Source organism: Rana temporaria, chromosome 1, assembly GCF_905171775.1.
Source record: "Rana temporaria chromosome 1, aRanTem1.1, whole genome shotgun sequence".
NCBI lineage: Eukaryota > Metazoa > Chordata > Amphibia > Anura > Ranidae > Rana > Rana temporaria.
The window spans coordinates 50,779,749-50,800,391 of record NC_053489.1 but is presented as its reverse complement, the minus strand read 5'-3'; the positions used below and the strand labels follow the sequence as shown (position 1 = coordinate 50,800,391).

At 42.9% G+C, this 20,643-nt stretch overlaps 1 protein-coding gene across 1 annotated transcript in view; it reads right to left on the bottom strand.

Moving 5' to 3' along the window:
- Window positions 1-13,718: 13,718 nt before the first annotated feature.
- The window catches only part of LOC120927238 (O-acyltransferase like protein-like), a 146,828-nt gene continuing 139,903 nt past the window's right edge, over window positions 13,719-20,643 (bottom strand). The window contains exons 14-15 of the mRNA XM_040337784.1: window positions 19,004-19,146; window positions 13,719-14,471 (exon numbers count right to left, since the gene is read on the bottom strand). Of these exons, the coding sequence (XP_040193718.1) occupies window positions 14,373-14,471; window positions 19,004-19,146 (242 nt within the window). The 3' untranslated portion in view covers window positions 13,719-14,372. The remainder of the gene's footprint in view (window positions 14,472-19,003; window positions 19,147-20,643) is intronic.

Sequence of the window (20,643 nt, the reverse complement as noted above, 5' to 3'; positions counted from 1 at the left end):
GACTCTGCCTGACCCAAGATGACTACCAAAGCCACAAGGGGACAGCTGTTTCCCTGTGATCACTGTTATGTTATAGCAAGCATGACTGCTTGCTTACTATTGTGATACTGTCATTGGTCTACATCAATCACATGGTAATCCATTAGATGCAGCCAGTGACAAGATCACAATACTAGGCAAGCTGTCATGAATAAAAGTCATTCATGACAGATAAAACTATTTCTTATAACATAACAGTGATCATCACTGTTATAAGCAATACCAGTGTAAAAAGTTGAACTACTCTGATTAGAGTATGTAAACAAGAATCTTAAAAAAGAAAAAAAAAATCAGAAATGTAATGACGTTTGTTTTATTTTTTTACATAATGGCGACAGTCAGTCTTCCTAATATAAAAAAGGGGTAGAGAAAGGAAGCGCCACCTAAGTGCAGTATTAAAGAGGTTCTTTTAATGACACATTGTAAAAAACACACTTACAAGAAGGTAAGGAAAGAAGGCTCATCTGTAACATCCTATAGTCCTAGTCCCGGATCCATGGGCTGCTTTAGAAGTGAAGAAAGCAGATTGTGTGGAGTCTTCAGGCCTGTCCTGTGGCCTTCAGGATGTAGTCTGTTCCAGCCTCACAGGTCACGTGACAGGTCACGTGATTACTTCCCAGGAACACTTCCGGGAGGAGGGTCAAACAGGGAGAACAAAGGCTGATTGGGCTACGCGCTCGGAGCCACTGCTCCTTCTATTGGCCTCTAGAAGGATCCGGGACGAGGACTACAGGATGTTACAGATGAGCCTTCTTTCCTTACCTTCTTGTAAGTGTGTTTTTTACAATGTGTCATTAAAAGAACCTCTTTAATACTGCACTTAGGTGGCGCTTCCTTTCTCTACCCCTTTTTTGTTTACCACAGAGTCAGCTCTCTGAGGACAGCAGCCGCCATTGAACAGCCACATCACCTGCATTTTTAACCATTGAACTGCCTGTTACTACTATTTCCAATGGACTAATCACCATACTCCTACCCATATATGTACTTTGTATCTGCGCTGACAGTTACCTCTCCTATAGTCTTCCTAATATGATCATATGGTGACGCTGCTGTGACAAAAAAATTACAACTTCAAAAAAATCCCCATGCCTCTTACTAAATACCCTGGACTGTCCACTTTCCAAAAAAAATAGGTAATTTGGAGGATATTTGTACTGTCCTGGCATTTTAGGGGCCTCAAGAAATTAGATTTTGATCCATTTTCAAATATATATTTTATAGTTTGTGGACTCTATGGCCCAGATCCACGAAGAACTTACGGCGGCGTATCTATTGATACGCCGCGTAAGTTCTACGATGCGCCGGCGTATCTTTGTTTTGTATTCACAAAACAAGATACGCCTGAATGTGGGCTAGATCCGACTGACATACGTCTTATTACACCGTCGGATTATAGGTGCATATTTACGCTGGCCGCTAGGTGACGCTTCCGTTGATTTCCGCGTAGAGTATGCAAATTAGCTAGATACGCCGATTCTCAGAACGTACGTCCGCCCGGCGAATTTTTTTACGTAGTTTGCGTAAGGCTTTTTCCGGCGTATAGTTAGCCCTGCTCTATGAGGCGTACGCAATGTTAAGTATGGACGTCGGGGCAGCGTCGAATTTTCCGTCGTTTACGTAAAACGTTCGCGAATAGGGCTTTGCATAAATTACATTCACGTTGTCTAGGCATTGAGCGGGCGTAATTTAATTTGAAAATTCAACGTGATACTGAGCATGCGCGTGCATGCGCCGTTCGAAAAAAGCGTCATTTACGTGGGGTCATGCTTAGTTTACATAAAACACGCCCCCCTGTTCCTCATTTGATTTAGGCGCGCTTACGCCGGCACATTTACACTACGCCGCCGTAACTTTAGACGCAAGTGCTTTGTGAATACAGCACTTGCCTCTCAAAGTTGCGGCGGCGTAGCCTAACTACGATACGCTACGCCTGCTTAATTTTACGCCTATCTACATGGATCGGGCCCAACAACTTTCCTACAGACTAAATAATAAACACAGATTTGGGTTATTTTTACCAAAGAAATGCAGCACAATCGATTTTGGGCTAAATTTATGAAGAAAGATTATTTGTTTGCACAATGTTATAACAGAAACTTTTTTTATTATTATTTATATATAATATATAATATTTTTATTATATAAATCTCATTTGTGTACAGTGTTGCATGACCAAGCAGTTGCCAGTTTACCACTTGCTGACTGCCCCTATAGCAGTTTTACTGCTACAGGGCAGCAGCTGTGCACCAGGTCATACGTGTGTATATATATATATATATATATATATATATATATATATATATATATATATATATATATATATATACACGTGATCCTGCACTCACACCGGGCGGGGCACTTCTTTTGTGATTATTCACAAGAAGCCGATCAACAGGAGCTCGTTGCCCACCCGCACCAGCCAAATGTCGGGCAAAGCCCAGAGCAGAGATCTGCCTATGTAAACAAGGCAGAGGGGGGAAAGGGATCGATTTTGTGTTCCTACAAAGCAGGGACTAAAATCCCTAGTAAAAGCACCTCACACAGTACACATAGTAAACAGAAACACTGGCTAGGCACTTTGATCGCCCTAGATGTTTAACTCCTTCCCAGCCAGTGTCATTCGTACGGTGACAGTGCATATTTTTAGCACTGATCACTGCATTAGTGTCATTGGTTCCTGCAAAGTGTCACAAATGTCAGCTAGTGTCTGATTGCCCGATACAATATCGAAGTCCCTTTATAAGTCACTGATCGCCGCCATTACTAGTATAAAAGTAAATAAATAAAAATTTCACTATATATCCCATAGTTTGAGGAAGCTATAACGTTCGCATAAACTAATCAATATGCGCTAATTTGGTTTTTTTTCTAACAAAAAATATATAGCGGAATACATATTGGCCTACATTTTTGAAGAAGTTAAAAAATATATATTTTTTTAAATTGGATATGTTTTATAGCAGAATGTAAAAAAAATATTGTTTTTTTTTTGTTTTGTTTTTTCAAAATTGGCAGTGTTTTTTTGTTCATAGCACAAAAAAGAAAAAAACCCAGAGGTTATCAAATACCAACAAAAGAAAGCTCTATTTGTGGGGATTTTTTTTTATTAGGGTACATTGTTGCATGACCACGCACTTGTCAGTGAAAGTAACACAGTGCCATATCACAAAAAGTGACCTGGTCATGAATGGGGGTAAATCTTCTGGTGGTTCAAGTCAAAATTTAAAAAAATCACTGACATGTAGGGTTTTTTGTTGTCAAATTTGTTTACTGGGTTTAAAGTAAAGAGAAAACAGTAGATACAATTGACAATAAAAGATTACAGAAAAATAAAAATAGTATCATGTAGACATGTAGGGTTTTTTAACTGGTTGCCGACCAACCTCCGTCGTTATACGGCGGCAGGTCAGCTCCCCTACACGTAGTATAACGTCAGCTCTCACGCAGGCCAGGCGGGTGCGATAGCCGCCGGGCACACGCCATCGCTCGTTAAAGAGCGAGGACCGGGAGCTGTGTGTGTAAACACACAGCTCCCGGTCCTGTCAGGGAGAGAAATGCTGATCTTCTGTTCATACAATGTATGAACAGAAGATCAGTAATTTCTCCTAGTGAGGCAACCCCCCCTACAGTTAGAACACACCCAGGGAACATACTTAACCTCTTCCCGCCCCTAGTGTTAACCCCTTCACTGAAAGAGGGGGGTAGGTAGAACCCGCGCTACGAACCAATTATTTTCAAGTGCTACAGTGGTGCTAGTATAGAATGTGTATTGCTTGTTAAGTGGCTGCCCCTACGTGAAATTCCACCGAAATGGAACGTAAAGAGTAAATGGGAGTGAGGTAGTAGGTATTGGCGCCTCTTAATTTGTGTAGAACCAAAAAATAATGAATAAAAATACAACTTAAGATGAGGAATAGATCAGTAACCTCCTATGAATCCGTGCGTATATAGTTATTCGTGGTGTGTGGGTATATATGGATATATATCAAACCCTTTCTAGATCATAGGCAAAGACTATAGTGCTCAAAATCAACAACTAAACATTTGAAAAAAAAAAAAAAAGGCCATACAGTTATAAAAAAATATGAAAAAATATTAATTAAAAAATATTATTATTAATGGATGAATTGAATTAAAGTGCTCTGTGCTGTGAATATCCACTGATATTAAATAAACAGTCCATGCAAAAAAAGTGCTCCAGATGATGTCACTAGACGAAACCGGTCGAGCACCCATTCGCAAACACTCCAAGGATATCTGACACAAACGCTTGATTACTTCTTGCCAATTGTGAGTACCTGACTTTTATATAATTTTTTTTTTTTATCAAAACGATACTGTACTATGTGAGTACTCTCTCTCCTCTGAGATATACATCTAAGTGAAGGGGTCCAAACAAGTGGATACTTGCCAGAGAGCGACACAGGGCTAATTCTGTGAAGGCGTCTTACCCCTTGTGGGTACCTGGATCTGGTGAGTGAGGGACCCACCAGAGCATGTGAAGAGGGAGCACTGAGCACATTGTCATCTGCATATTATATGAAGCACAAAGCACTTTTTTTGCATGGACTGTTTATTTAATATCAGTGGATATTCACAGCACAGAGCACGTTAATTCAATTCATCCATTAATAACATATTTTTTATTTATATTTTTTCATATTTTTTTATAACTGTATGGCCTTTTTTTTTTTTTCAAATGTTTAGTGGTTGATTTTGAGCACTATAGTCTTTGCCTATGATCTAGAAAGGGTTTGATATATATCCATATATACCCACACACCACAAATAACTATATACGCACGGATTCATAGGAGGTTACTGATCTATTCCTCATCTTAACCTCTTCCATACAGGGCAGTTATACACCCATCCATACCAGGCCTATTCTGGCACTTCTCTCCTACATGTACAAATCATAATTTTTTTGCTAGAAAATTACGCAGAACCCCCAAACATTATATATGTTTTTTTAGCAGACACCCTAGGGAATAAAACGACGGTCATTGAAACCTTTTATCTTGCACGGTATTTGCGCAATAATTTTTCAAACGCCTTTTTTTTGGAAAAAAATTGTTTCATGAATTAAAAAAATTAAAAAACAGTAAAGTTAGCCCAATTTTTTTGTAAAATAGGAAAGATGATGTTACACCGAGTAAATAGATACCTAACATGTCACGCTTTAAAATTGCGCACACTCATGGAATGGCGCCAAACTTCGGTACTTAAAAATCTCCATAGGCAACGATTTGAAAATTTTTACAGGTTACCAGTTTAGATTTACAGAGGAGATCTAGTGTTAGAATTGTTGCTGGCACTCTAACGCACGCGGCGATACCTCACATGTGTGGTTTAAACGGCGTTTACATATGTCGGCGGGACTTGCGTGTGCGTTCGCTTCTGCGCGCAAGCTACCGGGGACAGAGGCGTTAAAAAAATAAATTTTATTTCTTTTTTTTTTTTTTATATTTATTTCTTTTTTTACACTTTTTTTTTTCATTTTTTTTTTTTTTTGATCACTTTTATTCCTATTACAAGGAATGTAAACATCCCTTGTAATAGGAATGTGTGTGACAGGTACTCTTTATGGAGAGATGCGGGGTCAATAAGACCCCACATCTCTCCTCCAGGCTGGAAAGCATGAAATCGGTGAAAATAATTCACCGATCTCATGCTTGCTGTTGCTTAGCAGCCGCAATCGCGGCTTTGTTTACTTACGGGGACCCGGGCGTGACGTCATCACATCGCGCCCGGGTCCTCCGACGGTCATAGAGATGACTGGTGACCATCTGGTCACCAGTCATCTCTATGCTTCCTGCGCGCGCCGGACGATTCGTTCTCCGGGCCCCCGATGGCACGGGAGAGCCCGGAGAAGCACCGGATGGCGGCGGGAGGGGGGGGATGTCCCCTCCCGCCGCCTGTAAGAACGATCTAGCGGCGGAACCGCCGCTATGATCGTTCTTACGTTGTGCAGAATCGCCGGCAGTTTAGAAGGATATCTGAATGATGCCTCTAGCTGCAGGCATCATTCAGATATCCCCCCACAAAGCCCAGGACGTCATATGACGTCCACTCTGAACGGCAGAGGTTCTTTGTGGACGTCATTTTACTATGGGCCGGTAGGGAAGTGGTTAAGTTGTATTTTTATTCATTATTTTTTGGTTCTACACAAATTAAGAGGCGCCAATACCTACTACCTCTCTCCCATTTACTCTTAACCCCTTCACTGCCAGTGGCATTTTTATAGTAATCCAATGCATTTTTATAGCACTGATCGCTATAAAAATGCCAATGGTCCCAAAAATGTGTCAAAAGTGTCCGAAGTGTCCGCCATAATGTCGCAGTACCGGAAAAAAATCGCTGATCGCCGCCATTACTAGTAAAAAAAATATATTAATAAAAATGCCATAAAAATACCGCCTATTTTGTAAACGCTATAACTTTTGCGCAAACCAATCAATAAATGCTTATTGCGATTTTTTTACGAAAAATATGTAGAAGAATACGTATCGGCCTAAACTAAGGAATTTTTTTTTTATATATATATTTTTGGGGGATATTTATTATAGCAAAAAGTAAAAAATATTCATTTTTTTCAAAATTGTCGCTCTATTTTTGTTTATAGCGCAAAAACTAAAAACCGCAGAGGTGATCAAATTCCACCAAAAGAAAGCTCTATTTGTGGGGAAAAAAGGACGCCAATTTTGTTTGGGAGCCATGTCGCACGACCGCGCAATTGTCAGTTAAAGCGGCGCAGTGCCGAATCGCAAAAAGTGCTCTGGTCTTTGACCAGCAATATGGTTCGGGGGTTAAGTGGTTAAAACAGAAGAGCCCCTTGTGGTCTCTTCTGACATAAATGCCTCTCTTGGCCTGTCAGGCCCCGTACTCACGACCAAACATGTCTGCTGAAACTGGTCCGCAGACCAGTTTCAGCAGACATGTTTGGCCGTGTGTTGGCCCGAGCGGACCATTTTGGGACGGATCGGACAGGTTTCCAGCGGACAACTGTTTCCCGGACTTGTTTTAAAACAGTCCGCTGGAAACCTGTCCGCCCGGACATGTACGGTCGTCTGTACAGACCTACCGTACATGTCCTGCCGCCCGCATCCCTCGCATGCGTCGAATGACTTCGACGCATGCGTGGAAGCATATTTAAGGCGGCCCGCCCACGTCGCCGCGTCATTGTCGCGGCGACACCGCGTCATCGACGCGGCGACACCGCGGACACGCCCCGCGTAATGTTTACGCGCGGGCTTCTGTTCGATGGTGTGTATAGCCATCGAACAGAAGTCCCCGGGCAGTCCCCGGCCAGACATGTCCGATGGAAACGGTCTGCAGACCGTTTTCATCGGACATGTCCTGCCGTGAGTACAAGGCCTGAGTGTTAATGTAATCTGAGCTGCACATGCACAACTCAGACCACATTTCCGGCACCCACTCTTTGCTGTCATGAAGTGACTCCTGTGTACATGTGAGGAGGGGTGTTGTCATCATGGCCTGGCCATTCAGCCGGGCAGAGGGAGTGAACCCAGAAGAAAGACCAAAAGAATATGGAGAAGCCCAAGACCAGCTAGAGTGGTGACAGGAGAAAAGAAGAGAGCCGATAACTGGCTGGTGTTAAAGAGACATCAGCAACTCTGTATCCTGGTCTAGGCCAACAAGGCCCAGGCCTAGGGAAGCACTTTGCAGGGGGGCAGCACAGAAAGAGTCCCCGCCAGCTTGCGCTACACTTTATGGGGCGGTCTGGGCTGAGGGGCAAATTAGTCTAGCGCCCCCATAAAGTGGCCGCATTGCTTCCTGGACCAGAAAACCTTCCTCACTGTGCTATATGTTTTTTGCTGTACCATTGGCATGGTTATATCTTCTTAGTCCTCTCCATAAAATTTTCAGAAATTTGTGCTTAAAGTAGAACTATAGGCAACACTTTTTTTTCATTTTGGATAGAGTAAGGGAAGGTTATAGCCCCTGTCAGTTTATTTTTTACCATCCCTGTCCTATTGCAGAGATTCCCCTTCACTTCCTGCCCCATAGCCAAACAGGAAGTGAGAGGAAATCTATGCAAATTAAGGGAATGCAATGCCCCCCCCTAAGGCCCTAAGAACTAGTGTCCTCACTTAAACATTTCAGGGCGGGTCTTAAAAAGAAAGGGGTGTGGTCTTGACAGGAAGGGGTGGGTTATATTTAAATTAGGGGGTGCACTAGTTTAGTCAGGCCTAGGGAAGCACAAAACCTAAATACACTACTGGACATCAGCACTGATAATCAGGGCACTGATTAACAGTGTCCTGATTATTAGTGCTGCCAATCAGTGCCCACCAGTGCTGCCCATCAGTGCTGCCAATCAGTAACCACCAGTGCCTCCTCATCAGCGTCACCTATCAATGCCACCTACCAGTGCCTATCATTGCCACCTATCAGTGCCACCTATCAGTGCTGCCTATCAGTGCTGCCTCATCATTGCACCTATCAGTGCCTTCTATAAGTGCCACCTATCAATGCCCTTCAGTGCCGCCTATCAGTGCCACTTATCAGTGCCCATCAGTGTCACTTAACAGTGCCACCTATCAGAGCTCATCATTGCCACATATCAGTGCCCACCAATGCTGCCAATCAGTGCCCATCAGTGCTGCCAATCAGTGACCACTAGTGCCTCCTCATCAGCATCACCTATCATTGCACCTATCAGTACTGCCTATAAGTGCCACCTATCAATGCCCTTCAGTGCCGTCTATCAGTGCCACCTATCAGAGCCCATCAGTGCTCTGTTTTCACTAGTGCTGCCAATCACTTCCTGCCCCATAGACAAACAGGAACTGAGAGGAAATCTATGCAAATTAGGGGAATCCAATGCCCCCCCCCTAAGGTCCTAAGAACTAGTGTCCTCACTCAAAAATTTCAGGGCAGGTCTTAAACAGAAAGGGGTGTGATCTTGACAGGAAGGGGTGGGTCGTATTTAAATTAGGGGGTGCACGAGTTGAGTCAGGCCTAGGGCAGCACAAAACCTAAATACACTACTGGACATCAGCATTGATAATCAGGGCACTGATTAACAGTGTCCTGATTATTAGTGCTGCCAATCAGTGCCCACCAGTGCTGCCAATCAGTGAACAACAGTGCCACCTATCAATGCCACCTACCAGTGCCTATCATTGCCACCTATCAGTGCCTCCTCATCAGTGCCTTCTATAAGTGCCACCTATCAGTGCCTATCAGTGTCACTTAACAGTGCCACCTATCAGAGCCCATAATTGCCACATATCAGTGCCCACCAGTGCTGCAAATCAGTGCCCATCAGTGCTGCCAATCAGTGACCACTAGTGCCTCCTCATCAGCATCACCTATCATTGCACCTATCAGTACTGCCTATAAGTGCCACCTATCAATGCCCTTCAGTGCCACATATCAGTGCCTATCAGTGCCACTTAACAGTGCCACCTATCAGAGCCCATCAGTGCTCTGTTTTCATGCTCACTAGTGCTGCCAATCAGTGCCCATCAGTGCTGCCAATCAGTGACCACTAGTGCCTCCTCATCAGCATCACCTATCATTGCACCTATCAGTACTGCCTATAAGTGCCACCTATCAATGCCCTTCAGTGCCACATATCAGTGCCTATCAGTGCCACTTAACAGTGCCACCTATCAGAGCCCATCAGTGCTCTGTTTTCATGCTCACTAGTGCTGCCAATCAGTGCCCATCAGTGCTGCCAATCAGTGACCACCAGTGCCTCCTCATCAGCATCGCCTATCAATGCCACCTACCAGTGCCTATCAGTGCCACCTATAAGTGCTGCTTATAAGTGCCACCTATCATTGCCCTTCAGTGCCACCTATCAGAGCCTATCAGTGCCACATATCAGTGCCCATCAGTGCCGCCTATCAGAGCCCATCAGTGCCACATATCAGTGTCCATCAGTGCAGCCTCATTAGTGTCTATCAGTGCCCATCAGTGCCGCCTGATCAGTACCGCCTCATCATTGCCCATTGTGGTCTATCATGACAGCCTCATCAGTGCACATTAGTGAGGGAGAAAAATTACCTGCTTGCAAAATTCTATAACAAACTATTATAAATGTTGTTTTTTCGGTGCACCCAGTGGTGATTATATACCACCAAAAGAAACCTCTATTTGTGTGAAAAACATGATAAAAATGTCATATGAGTACAGTGTTGCATGACCACGCAACTGTCATTCAAAGTACGACAACGCTGAAAGCTGAAAATTGGCCTGGGCAAGAAGGGTAAAAGTGCCCAGTAGACAAGTGGTTAATTCCACAATAGCGGTTCATGTAAAAACATTCATTTTTTGTTTTCCAGAGTTCTATTGATGCCGACATCTACAAACCGAACCAAAAAAGTTACCGTTCAACTAATTACATAACCTTTACATTTCCTTTGCTGGTCTTTTCTCTTTTTTTTTACAAATGTTGACTTCTATATCGTTGTAATTATTTTTATTATTATTGATTTACACAGCGCTGTTGGCACAATCATCCCTCACAGGGATCCTCTCCATAGGCCATTTATCAAGTGTACAGCAATCACCGCGAAGTATCGACAAGGAAATAAGCAAAGAACATTCTGCTCTGACGTCAGTTTACAATACGTGTCATAGTGTCATATTGGAGCCAATATTACACCGGGAATGATAAGGAGAAAATCTTCTGTTCATACGGAAAGGTTACAATGTCTCCAATATTCAGTTTAATAGAATTCCAAGTATGTTTGAAAAGGTTTTAGCGCTGGACTACAGGAATGGCGGTGAGACCTCGCGGTTGTTAGTATTAAAAAGAGAAAGTAAAAGGTCAGACACATATGAGATGATTTTTTTTTATAAGTAATCCTGATTTACGCACTCCCCAGAGACGGGGGGATAACATTCGGGAGGTTTACAGATCATACGCTGATAATGAAATTGAAATAACTTTAACGCAAACTTTTTTTTTTTTTTTTTTTAAATAAACTGTTCAAAAATGTTCTTATTTTTTGTAATGGATGTTTTTCCTCGAACTTTAGACTTTTTACTTTTGCACTTGATTTTTTATTTATTTTTTAAGTGTTTTTTAACCACTTCAGCCCAGGAGGATTTGGCTGCCAAATGACCAGAGCACCTTTTGCGATTCGGCACTGCGTCGCTTTAACTGACAATTGCGCGGTCGTGCGACGTTGCACCCAAACAAAGTTGGCGTCCTTTTTTACCCACAAATAGAGCTTTCTTTTGATGGTATTTGATCACCTCTGCGGATTTTATTTTTTGCGCTATAAACAAAAATAGAGCGACAATTTTTAAAAAAAAAGCTATGGGCTAGATTCACGTAGCCCAGCGTACTTTTGTGCGGGCGTAACGTTACGCCGCCGTGAATTAGGGCGCAAGTTCCGTATTCAGAAAGAACTTGCGCCCTAAGTTACGGCGGCGTAACGTATCTGGGCCGGCGTAAGCCCGCCTAATTCAAATGGAGATGATGTGGGCGAGTTTTATTTAAATTATTGTTGACCCCGCCGCAAAACGTCATTGCTTTCGACGTGAACGTAAATTACGTCCAACCCTATTCGCGAACGACTTACGCAAGCGACGTAAACAATTCAAAATTCAATGCGGGAATGATGTCCATACTTAACATTGCGTACTCCTCATAGAAGCAGGAGCAACGTTACGCCGGAACGCAAACAACGTAAAAAATTCTGCCGGGCACACATACGTTTTGTAAATCGGCATATCTAGGTCATTTGCATATTCTACGCCGAAAACTACGGAAGCGCCACCTAGCGGCCAGCGTAAATATGCACCCTAAGATACGACGGCGTAAGAGACTTACGCCAGTCGGATCTTAGGATAATTTCGGCATATCTTGCTTTCTGAATACAGAAAGAAGATACACCGGCGCAGCTTTGAATTTACGCGGCATATCTATAGATACGCCGGCGTAAATCAATGCTGAATCTAGCCCTATATTTTTTACTATAATAAATATCCCCCAAAAATATATAAAAAAAAAATTTTTCTCAGTTTAGGCCGATACCTATTTTTCTACATATTTTTGGTAAAAAAAATCGCAATAAGTGTATATTGATTAGTTTGCGCAAAAGTTGTAGCATCTACAAAATAGGGGATAGTTTTATGGCATTTTTATTAATATTATTTTTTTATTAGCAATGGCGGCGATCTGTGTTTTTTATCGTGACTGCGACATTATGGTGGACACATGAGACACTTTGGACACTATTTTGGGACCATTGTCATTTATACAGCGAGCAGAGCTATAAAAATGCACTGATTACTGTGTAAATGACACTGGCAGGGAAGGGGTTAAACACTAGGGGGTGATGAAGGTGGTTTACTGTGTCCTAGGGAGTTATTCTAACTGTGGGGGGGGGGCTACAAGCTACAAGTGACATGACAGCGATCACTGCTCCCGATCACAGGGAGCACTAGATAAGTGTCCTGTCACTAGGCAGAACAGGGAAATGCCTTGTTGTGTAAACATCTCCCCGTTCTGCAGCTCTGTGACACGATCACGAGACACCGCCGGACATCGAGTCCAGGGTCCTGCGGGCACGGTCACGGAGCAACGTACGGGTACGTTGCTTTGCGCAGCCGTGCCATTCTGCCGATGTATATCGGTGTGAGACGGTTGCCAAGTGGTTAATTTAACGGTAAAGGGCGCTTTAAATTTTTTTATTATTATTTATTTTAGTTTTACTTTTTTTTTTTACACTGCCCTTTTAAAAGAAAATTGGGTCACTTTTATTCCTATTACAAGGAATGTAAACATACCTTGTAATAGGAAAAAAGCATGGCAGGACCTCTTGAATATGAGATCTGGGGTCAAAACGATCTCAGAATTCATATTTACACTAAAACGCAATAAAAAAAATGTAATTTGAAAAAAATAATAATAATACATTCTCCTTTAAGAGCATTGGGCGGAAGTGACTTTTTATGTCGCTTCCGCCCCCCCAATGCTATGGAGCCGAGTGGGGGCCATCTTTCCATCACTCGGCATCCAGGCAGTGAGGTGACAGGACGCGATCGTCTCTGCCGCTACTGGCGGGTCTGGCAAGCGGCAGAGATGACCAGAGCGCGACTGGAGGAGGGTGGGAACCTTTCATTGTCACCCTTGTAACACTGGGGTCTTGTTGACTCAGTTGCAATATACTGTACTTCCGGGCTCTTCCTAGTGATGGGGATGTAGACTCACACCGCCTCTGGACAACTTGGAGTCTCTCCCACAGCTTCCTCCTGGCTCTCTCCCACTGGATTAGGGTGACCACATTTCCAAACTTCCATTCAGGGACCCCCCCCCCCTCCAAAAGATGATTTTTGACATATTATTTTGCCAATTTTTAGGGCAGGGGCGTATGAAATCAGCGGGCCCGTGTGCAAGATCAGTGGGCCCATGTGCAAGAGAAGAGAGAAGTGCAACAATTCCAAAATTAGGGCGAAGTCAAATGACCTCTTAACAATTAGCCGAGGCAACTACCACCTGGCAACTAAATTTAACAGCATCCCTGCCTAAACATCAGGGTGATACAGCTACATTAAAGTGAATCTGTGAGCGTGAGCAGCCATTGGAGACAATGATGAATAGGCAATTATTTGTAATATCCAGGTAAGGGTTGGTCATTGGCATGACCGTGTGTAGTGAGGTCTGCAGATGTCCTGGTATACACATAGCGAACAATTGCACCTTTGTTTAATTACATTGACAGAGAAGAACACAAATAGTTGATAAAAATACTAGAATTGATCTCAAAAAGAACCACAATAAGAGCCTCACTGTGTCCGTTTTTTGGGCAAAGCACCAGAGAGCCAGGATCTCTGCTTTAATGAATGGATGCCAAGCTTCATCCCTGGTAGCGATGTGTGTTCAAACTCCAAACTACTAAAATCAGATAACTGCAAGAATAAAGGAAATCATAACAAGTAATTATTAGTCACAGCTAAAGGTGATTTTGTCTTTTCTTTTTTTCCAACTTGACGTGATTGTAACCGTACTCAATTTTCTACTTTTTTTCCAAATAAAAATTGAGATTTTGTCTTTTCTAAGTCCAACAACAGGGTCTCTTTAAAATACAAATAACATTGATACTGTATATTCCATAAACCATTCTTCTGTACTTGATAGCTGAGGTTTGAATATCCCACATAAAGTCTTCAGTGCTTGGTCTCCTGAAATCCTTGAGGGCTTGGTATGAGTCTTTATCAAAGTATGATCCCTGCAGGTAAAGCATTTCAGGTTATGTATGTCCACGCTTTGCTTCAGGTCCACGAAGTCGGAGTTGAGTCATTGAGTCATGGTGTTCTTTGTTAAATTGGGAAAATAATCAGTGCTAAGTACAGAGCAATCTTTGAAATGGCCTTTCAAGCAGTATTGTAAGAGCCAGGCCAATGGCGATCGTCAATAAGGAGTGTCCGATGAACAGGTAGAACTGGTGGAAGAAAAAACACAGTTGACTACTACTGAGGAAAGTGAAAGCAATTAGTGTTATTAGTTGGGTAACATAATTAGAGATCCTATGGCAACTTAAAGGAAGGAGTGAGAGGGAGACGACTTCTTTTAAGGATAATAATACTTGTATTCACCCACACACACATATATATATATAGATCAAGAAATAAAACAATATAAGAAAGGAAACCAATATTTGAGTGGTTTAGGAGAAAAATAACATAAACACAAAATAATCATTTTATTAACTCCATCACATTGTATTCCTATGCCCCTAACTTGCACTGTGGCTCATTCCTCTGACCCCTACATCACAAGGATGCTGCAGTGAGGTCAGAGGATGGATGGATGCTGCAGTGCTGGAATGGAGGGGAGGTAAAAGAAACAGACTGCTTTCTTCATCAAAACAATCTCAAGCTTGGTCAACACTCATCCTCCTACTTCTTCTGAATGTACTCCCTATTTGTACAAAAAATGGTATGGGCAGCCATAGTTAAAGGGGTTGTAAAGGTTTATTTTTTATTTTCTAAATAGGTTCCTTTAAGCTAGTGCATTGTTGATTCACGTACCGTTTCCTTCGATTTCCCTTCTAAATGTTGTTTTTCTTTGTTTTCTTTGTCTGAATTTCTCACTTCCTGTTCCTCCTCAGTAAGCTGCTCTGGCTGACTAACCCCCAGCCAGAACGGCTCAGATGATGGGGGCAAGTTTACAGGAAGTGAGAAATTCAGACAAAGAAAAAAATACATTTAGAAGGGAAATCGACGGAAAAGGTAAGTGAACCAACAATGCACTAGTTTAAAGGAACCTATTTAGAAAATAAAAAACAAACCTTTACAAACCCTTTAAAAGCGACACTAAGGTTACATTTTTAAAAAAATGTAAATAACAAACCTGGGGGTTATTTACGAAAGGCAAATCTACTTTGCACTACAAGTGCAAACAACGGCCCGGATTCACAAAGCACTTACGCTGACGTATCTCGAGATACGCCGCGTAAGTGCAAATATGCGCCGTCGTATCTATGCGCCGTGCTCACAAACCGAGATACGCCTAAAAATAGGCTTCATCCGACCGACGTAACTTGCCTATGCCGGCGTATCGTGGGCACATATACACGCTCCCATTGATTTCCTATTCAAATATGGAAATGAGGGAGATACGTCGATTCATGAACGTACTTGCGACCGGCGCATAATATACGCAGTTTGCGTAAGTCGTACGTCCGGCGTAAAGTTATTCCCCATATAGGAGGCGCAACCCATGCAAAGGTATGGACCAGGGAACACAAGCCGTCATATCTTATGTCGTTTACGTTGTACGTGAATATGACTAGGCGTAGGTTACGTTCACGTCGTAGGCAGTGATCCGTCGTATCTTAGGGAGTATTTCCGACGTGATTCTGAGCATGCGCAGTGGGATGCGTCCACGGGACGGCGCATGCGCCGTTCGTTATTTGGATCTTTATGGCGCTCGGCCCATCATTTGCATGGGGTCACGCCTCATTTGCATGGCTCACGCCCACTTCCACTTACGACGACTTACGCATAGGAAACCCAGCGCAGATTTGGCAGCACTGGCTTTGTGAATCCAGTGCTTGCCTCTCTGCGCTACGTCGGCATAGCGTATATGAGATACGCTACGGCGGCATAAATATGCGCCGATGTATGTGAATCCAGGCCTACAAGTGCTAAGTGCATCCAATCCAATCATGTGCAAGCTAAAATACTGTTTTTTATCCCCTTGCATGTCTCCCTCGGATCTACAGCGAGTGCAATTTCAGTGCAATTTCAAGTGCACTTTGCACTTGTAGTGCAAAGTGGATTTGCCTTTTGTAAATAACCCCCATGGTATACTTACCTGCTCTGTGCAATGGTTTTGCACAATGCAGCTCTGACCCTCTTCTTCTGGGGCCCCTATGCCGGCACTCCAGACTCCTCCTTTTCAGCAAGTGCCCCCATGGAAAGCGGCTTTCCATGCATGCTTACTCCCGAGACGCTCTGTCTGCGTCTATTGACACAATTAACGCCCCCCACTCGCTTGGCACAGCATTTGATCGACAGAAGATGGAACAAATGGCTATCAATTTTCCCAGGTAGGTGGGAGACAACGGCGAGAGCCATAGCTCTTATGCACATTGCTGGATTGGATTGGGCTCAGGTAAGTATAAGAGGGGCTGGGGGGGGGGACTTTTTAGCACAACATTTTTTCAGCTTAAAGCGAAATTTCAGCCTGTAAAAAAAAAAAATATTTATTTAAAGTCGGCAACTACAAATGCTATAGCTGCTGACTTTTAATATAAGGACACTTACCTGTCCAGGGAGCCTACAGTGTCGGCATCCCTAGCCGATTTTTTTTAACTACATTTTAGCAAAAATTGGATATAATATTGGATTTGTTTGCACTAATGTTTATTTTAGTGAATTTTTTCTTGAAATTAATATCATGCAAAATTAAAAAAAACGAAAAAAAAGACAACTGTCACTATTTTATTCCACCGTGTCTCTTTTTTTCTGAAATTATATTATTCTATTTGTGAACCAATAGAATGATATATTTTCAGAAATTTTCAGATATTTTTTTTAAATATCGCATGATATTAATTTCAAGAAAAAATGCACTAAAATAAACTTTGGTGCAAACAAATCCAATATTATATCCAATTTTTGTTAAAATGAAGTTGGGGTTGCGTTGATTAACCACTTAAGCCCCGGACCTTCAGGCAGCTAAATGCCCAGGCCAGGTTTTGCGATTCGGCACTGCGTCGCTTTAACAGACAATTGCGCGGTCGTGCGACGTGGCTTTCAAACAAAATTGGCGTCCTTTTTTCCCCACAAATAGAGCTTTCTTTTGGTGGTATTTGATCACCTCTGCAGTTTTTATTTGTTGCGCTATAAACAAAAATAGAGCAACAATTTTGAAAAAAAATCAATATTTTTTACTTTTTGCTGTAATAAATATCCCCCAAAAACATGTATACATTTTGTTTTCCTCAGTTTAGGCCGATACGTATTCTTCTACTTATTTTTGGTAAAAAAAAATCGCAATAAGCGTTTATCGATTGGTTTGCGCAAAATTTATAGCGTTTATAAAATAGGGGATATTTTTATTGCATTTTTATTAATTATTTTTTTTTTACTACTAATGGCGGCGATCAGTGATTTTTTTCGTGACTGCGACATTATGGCGGACACTTCGGACAATTTTCACACATTTTTGTCATTTTGCCATTGTCATTTTCACAGCAAAAAATGCATTTAAATTGCATTCTTTATTGTGAAAATGACAGTTGCAGTTTGGGAGTTAACCACAGGTGGCGCTGTAGGAGTTAGTGTTCACCTAGTGTGTGTTTACAACAGTAGGGGGGTGTGGCTGTAGGTCTGATGTCATCGATTGTATCTCCCCTATAAAAGGGATGACACGATCGATGCGCCGCCACAGTGAAGCACGGTGAAGCCGTGTTTACATACGGCTCTCCCCGTTCTTCAGCTCCGGGGAGCGATCGCGACGGAGCGGCTATAAACGAATAGCCGCGCCGTCGTCCCGGATCGCTCCCCGAATACAAAACATGTCAAGCCTTAAAACTGCGTGTGCCTGTGAATTCGGAAATATACTATAATGCCGCGTACACACGGTCGTTTTTCGGCATGAAAAAAAATGACATTCTTCAGCATGTCCAAAAAACAAAGTTTTTCCAACTTCATTATTAAAAACAACGTTGCCCACACACCATAATTTTTGAAAAATTATGAACAAAGCGCGGTGACGTACAACACGCACGTCGGCACTCTGAAGGGGAAGTTCTATTCGCCTTTGGGCTGCTTTTAGCTGATTCCGTGTTAGTAAAAGACGATTTGCGCTTTTTTGTCTGTTACAGCGTGATGAATGTGCTTACTCCCGTCTCATAACTCACTTCTGGGCATGCGCGGGTTTAAAACATTGTTTTAGCCCACACACGATCATTTTTTACAACCCAAAATTATTATTTTTTTAAATGCAGCATGTTTTTTGTTTCAGAAGCCGAAAAACTATGTGAAGCCCACACACGATGATTTTAAATGCCGTTTTTTTCATGTTGAAAAACGACCGTGTGTACGCGGCATAATACTCAAAATGATCCATAGGCCATGCTGATTGTGCTTGATTAACTGTTACTCTGGGTACAGAAGCCAGAAAAAACAGTGTTAATTCTGGAAGTAATGTAACTCCCGTCACTTCCAAGTTCATTAGCCATGGGGGGATTGGGGGACGGGTGTTTCCTGATCTCCTTCTGTTCTCACTGTTTCAACTGCCCCACCACAGACCCTGTCTGAGGGGGAGGTGCACCTTCAGAGTCATGTAAAGTGATCGGGCGGCTCAGTCTAGAGGATCACTTTTACCTGAAAGCCCATTGTCGGTAAAGTTAGAAAGGTGGGAGTTATGCATTCGCCGTTCTTTCAATATTCCCCCCTCCATGACTTCATAGTTAATGCATTTCTACTCTACCAGTCAGAGATAGACCACAGTAACCCTCACCATGTTGATGTCCTGGTAGTGGAATAGCGTCTCCTGCAGTCCACAGTAGAAGATTATAATAATTGGATGTGCCAGGTAACATGCGTAACTGACCTTCGATAATATGTTCCATATTTTACATGACAGGATTGTATTTAGGAGGCCTGTGAAAAGGAAAGAATACATTTAGTAAGACCTGTGAACACTACAAATAATTTAAAGTGGAATTTCTGCCTAAAACTAACTATTCCTAAAAATGTCCCCTCCCCCTCCTGATACATATCCTGCCTACCCTATGTAAAAAAGATCCGTATACTGTGGTATTATATACTTATGTGGTAGGTGCTTTTTAAAGAATAAAAAAAAAAAAAAAAAATGTAATAGCTGGATTCAGGTAGTTCAGCGTAACTTTCAGGCGGCGTAGCGTATCGTATTTACGCTACGCCGCCTTAAGTCAGAGAGGCAAGTGCTGTATTCACAAAGCCTAAGTTACGGCGGCGTAGCGTAAATGGGCCGGCGTAAGCGCGCCTAATTCAAATTAGGAACAGGGGGGGCGTGTTTTATGTAAATGACTAGTGACCCGACGTGATTGACGTTTTTTACGAATGGCTCATGCGCCGTCCGTGTACATATCCCAGTGTGCATTGCTCCAAAGTACGCCCCAAGGACGTATTGGTTTCGACATGAACGTAAATTACATCCAGCCCCATTTACGCAAACGACGTAAAATTTTGAAATTTCGACGCGGGAACGATGGCCATACTTAACATTGGCTAGGCCACCTAGGGGGCAGCTTTATCTTTACGCCGGCGTACCTCTTACGGAAACGGCGTATCTTTACTGCGACGGGCAAGCGTACGTTCGTGAATCGGCTATCTAGTCATTTGCATATTCTACGCCGAACTCAACAGAAGCGCCACCTAGCGGCCAGCGGAAATATTGCACCCTAAGATAGGACGGTGCAGGCCGTCGTATCTTAGCTAGGTTTAAGTGTATCTCAGTTTGAGCATACACTTAAACATACGACGGCTTAGATTCCGAGTTACGCGGCGTATCTACTGATACGCCGGCGTAACTCTTTGTGAATCCAGCTATAAGTTTACATCGGTCAACTGAAAATATCGAGGCACCTGGCTCCCTTGTCAGCAGCACCGGTTCTCTTCTTATTAGTCCCTCCCGACTGTGTTGTCCAGCTCTCCTGGTTCACCTAGCCTTTTTTCGCAGCACCCTGTTACATGGCCCACTCTTGGCCTCTGTATAGGTGTTTTCCTGACACCCCAATAGGAGCCCACCTGACTCCTAAGACAAGACCTCTTGACTTCTAGCTGGGGCTCCTCTGACCCCTGGGTGAGACCTCCTGTCTCTTGACCACTGGCTGGAGCACCTCTAACCCCTTGGTGAGACCTCCTGTCTCTTAAATTCTGGATGGGGCTCCTCTGACCCCTGGATGAGACCTCCTGTCTCTTGACTTTTAGCTAGGGCTCCTTTGACCCTTGGGTGAGACCTCCTGTCTCTTGATTTTTGGCATGGGCTCCTCTGATCCCTAGATGAGACCTCCTATCTCCAAACTGGGAGCTCTGAGCTATCTTAAGGCTTGAGCATATAACGACCCTGCACACCTATGTACTCACACAGGCTGCTTGGAACCTTCAAGATGTTTT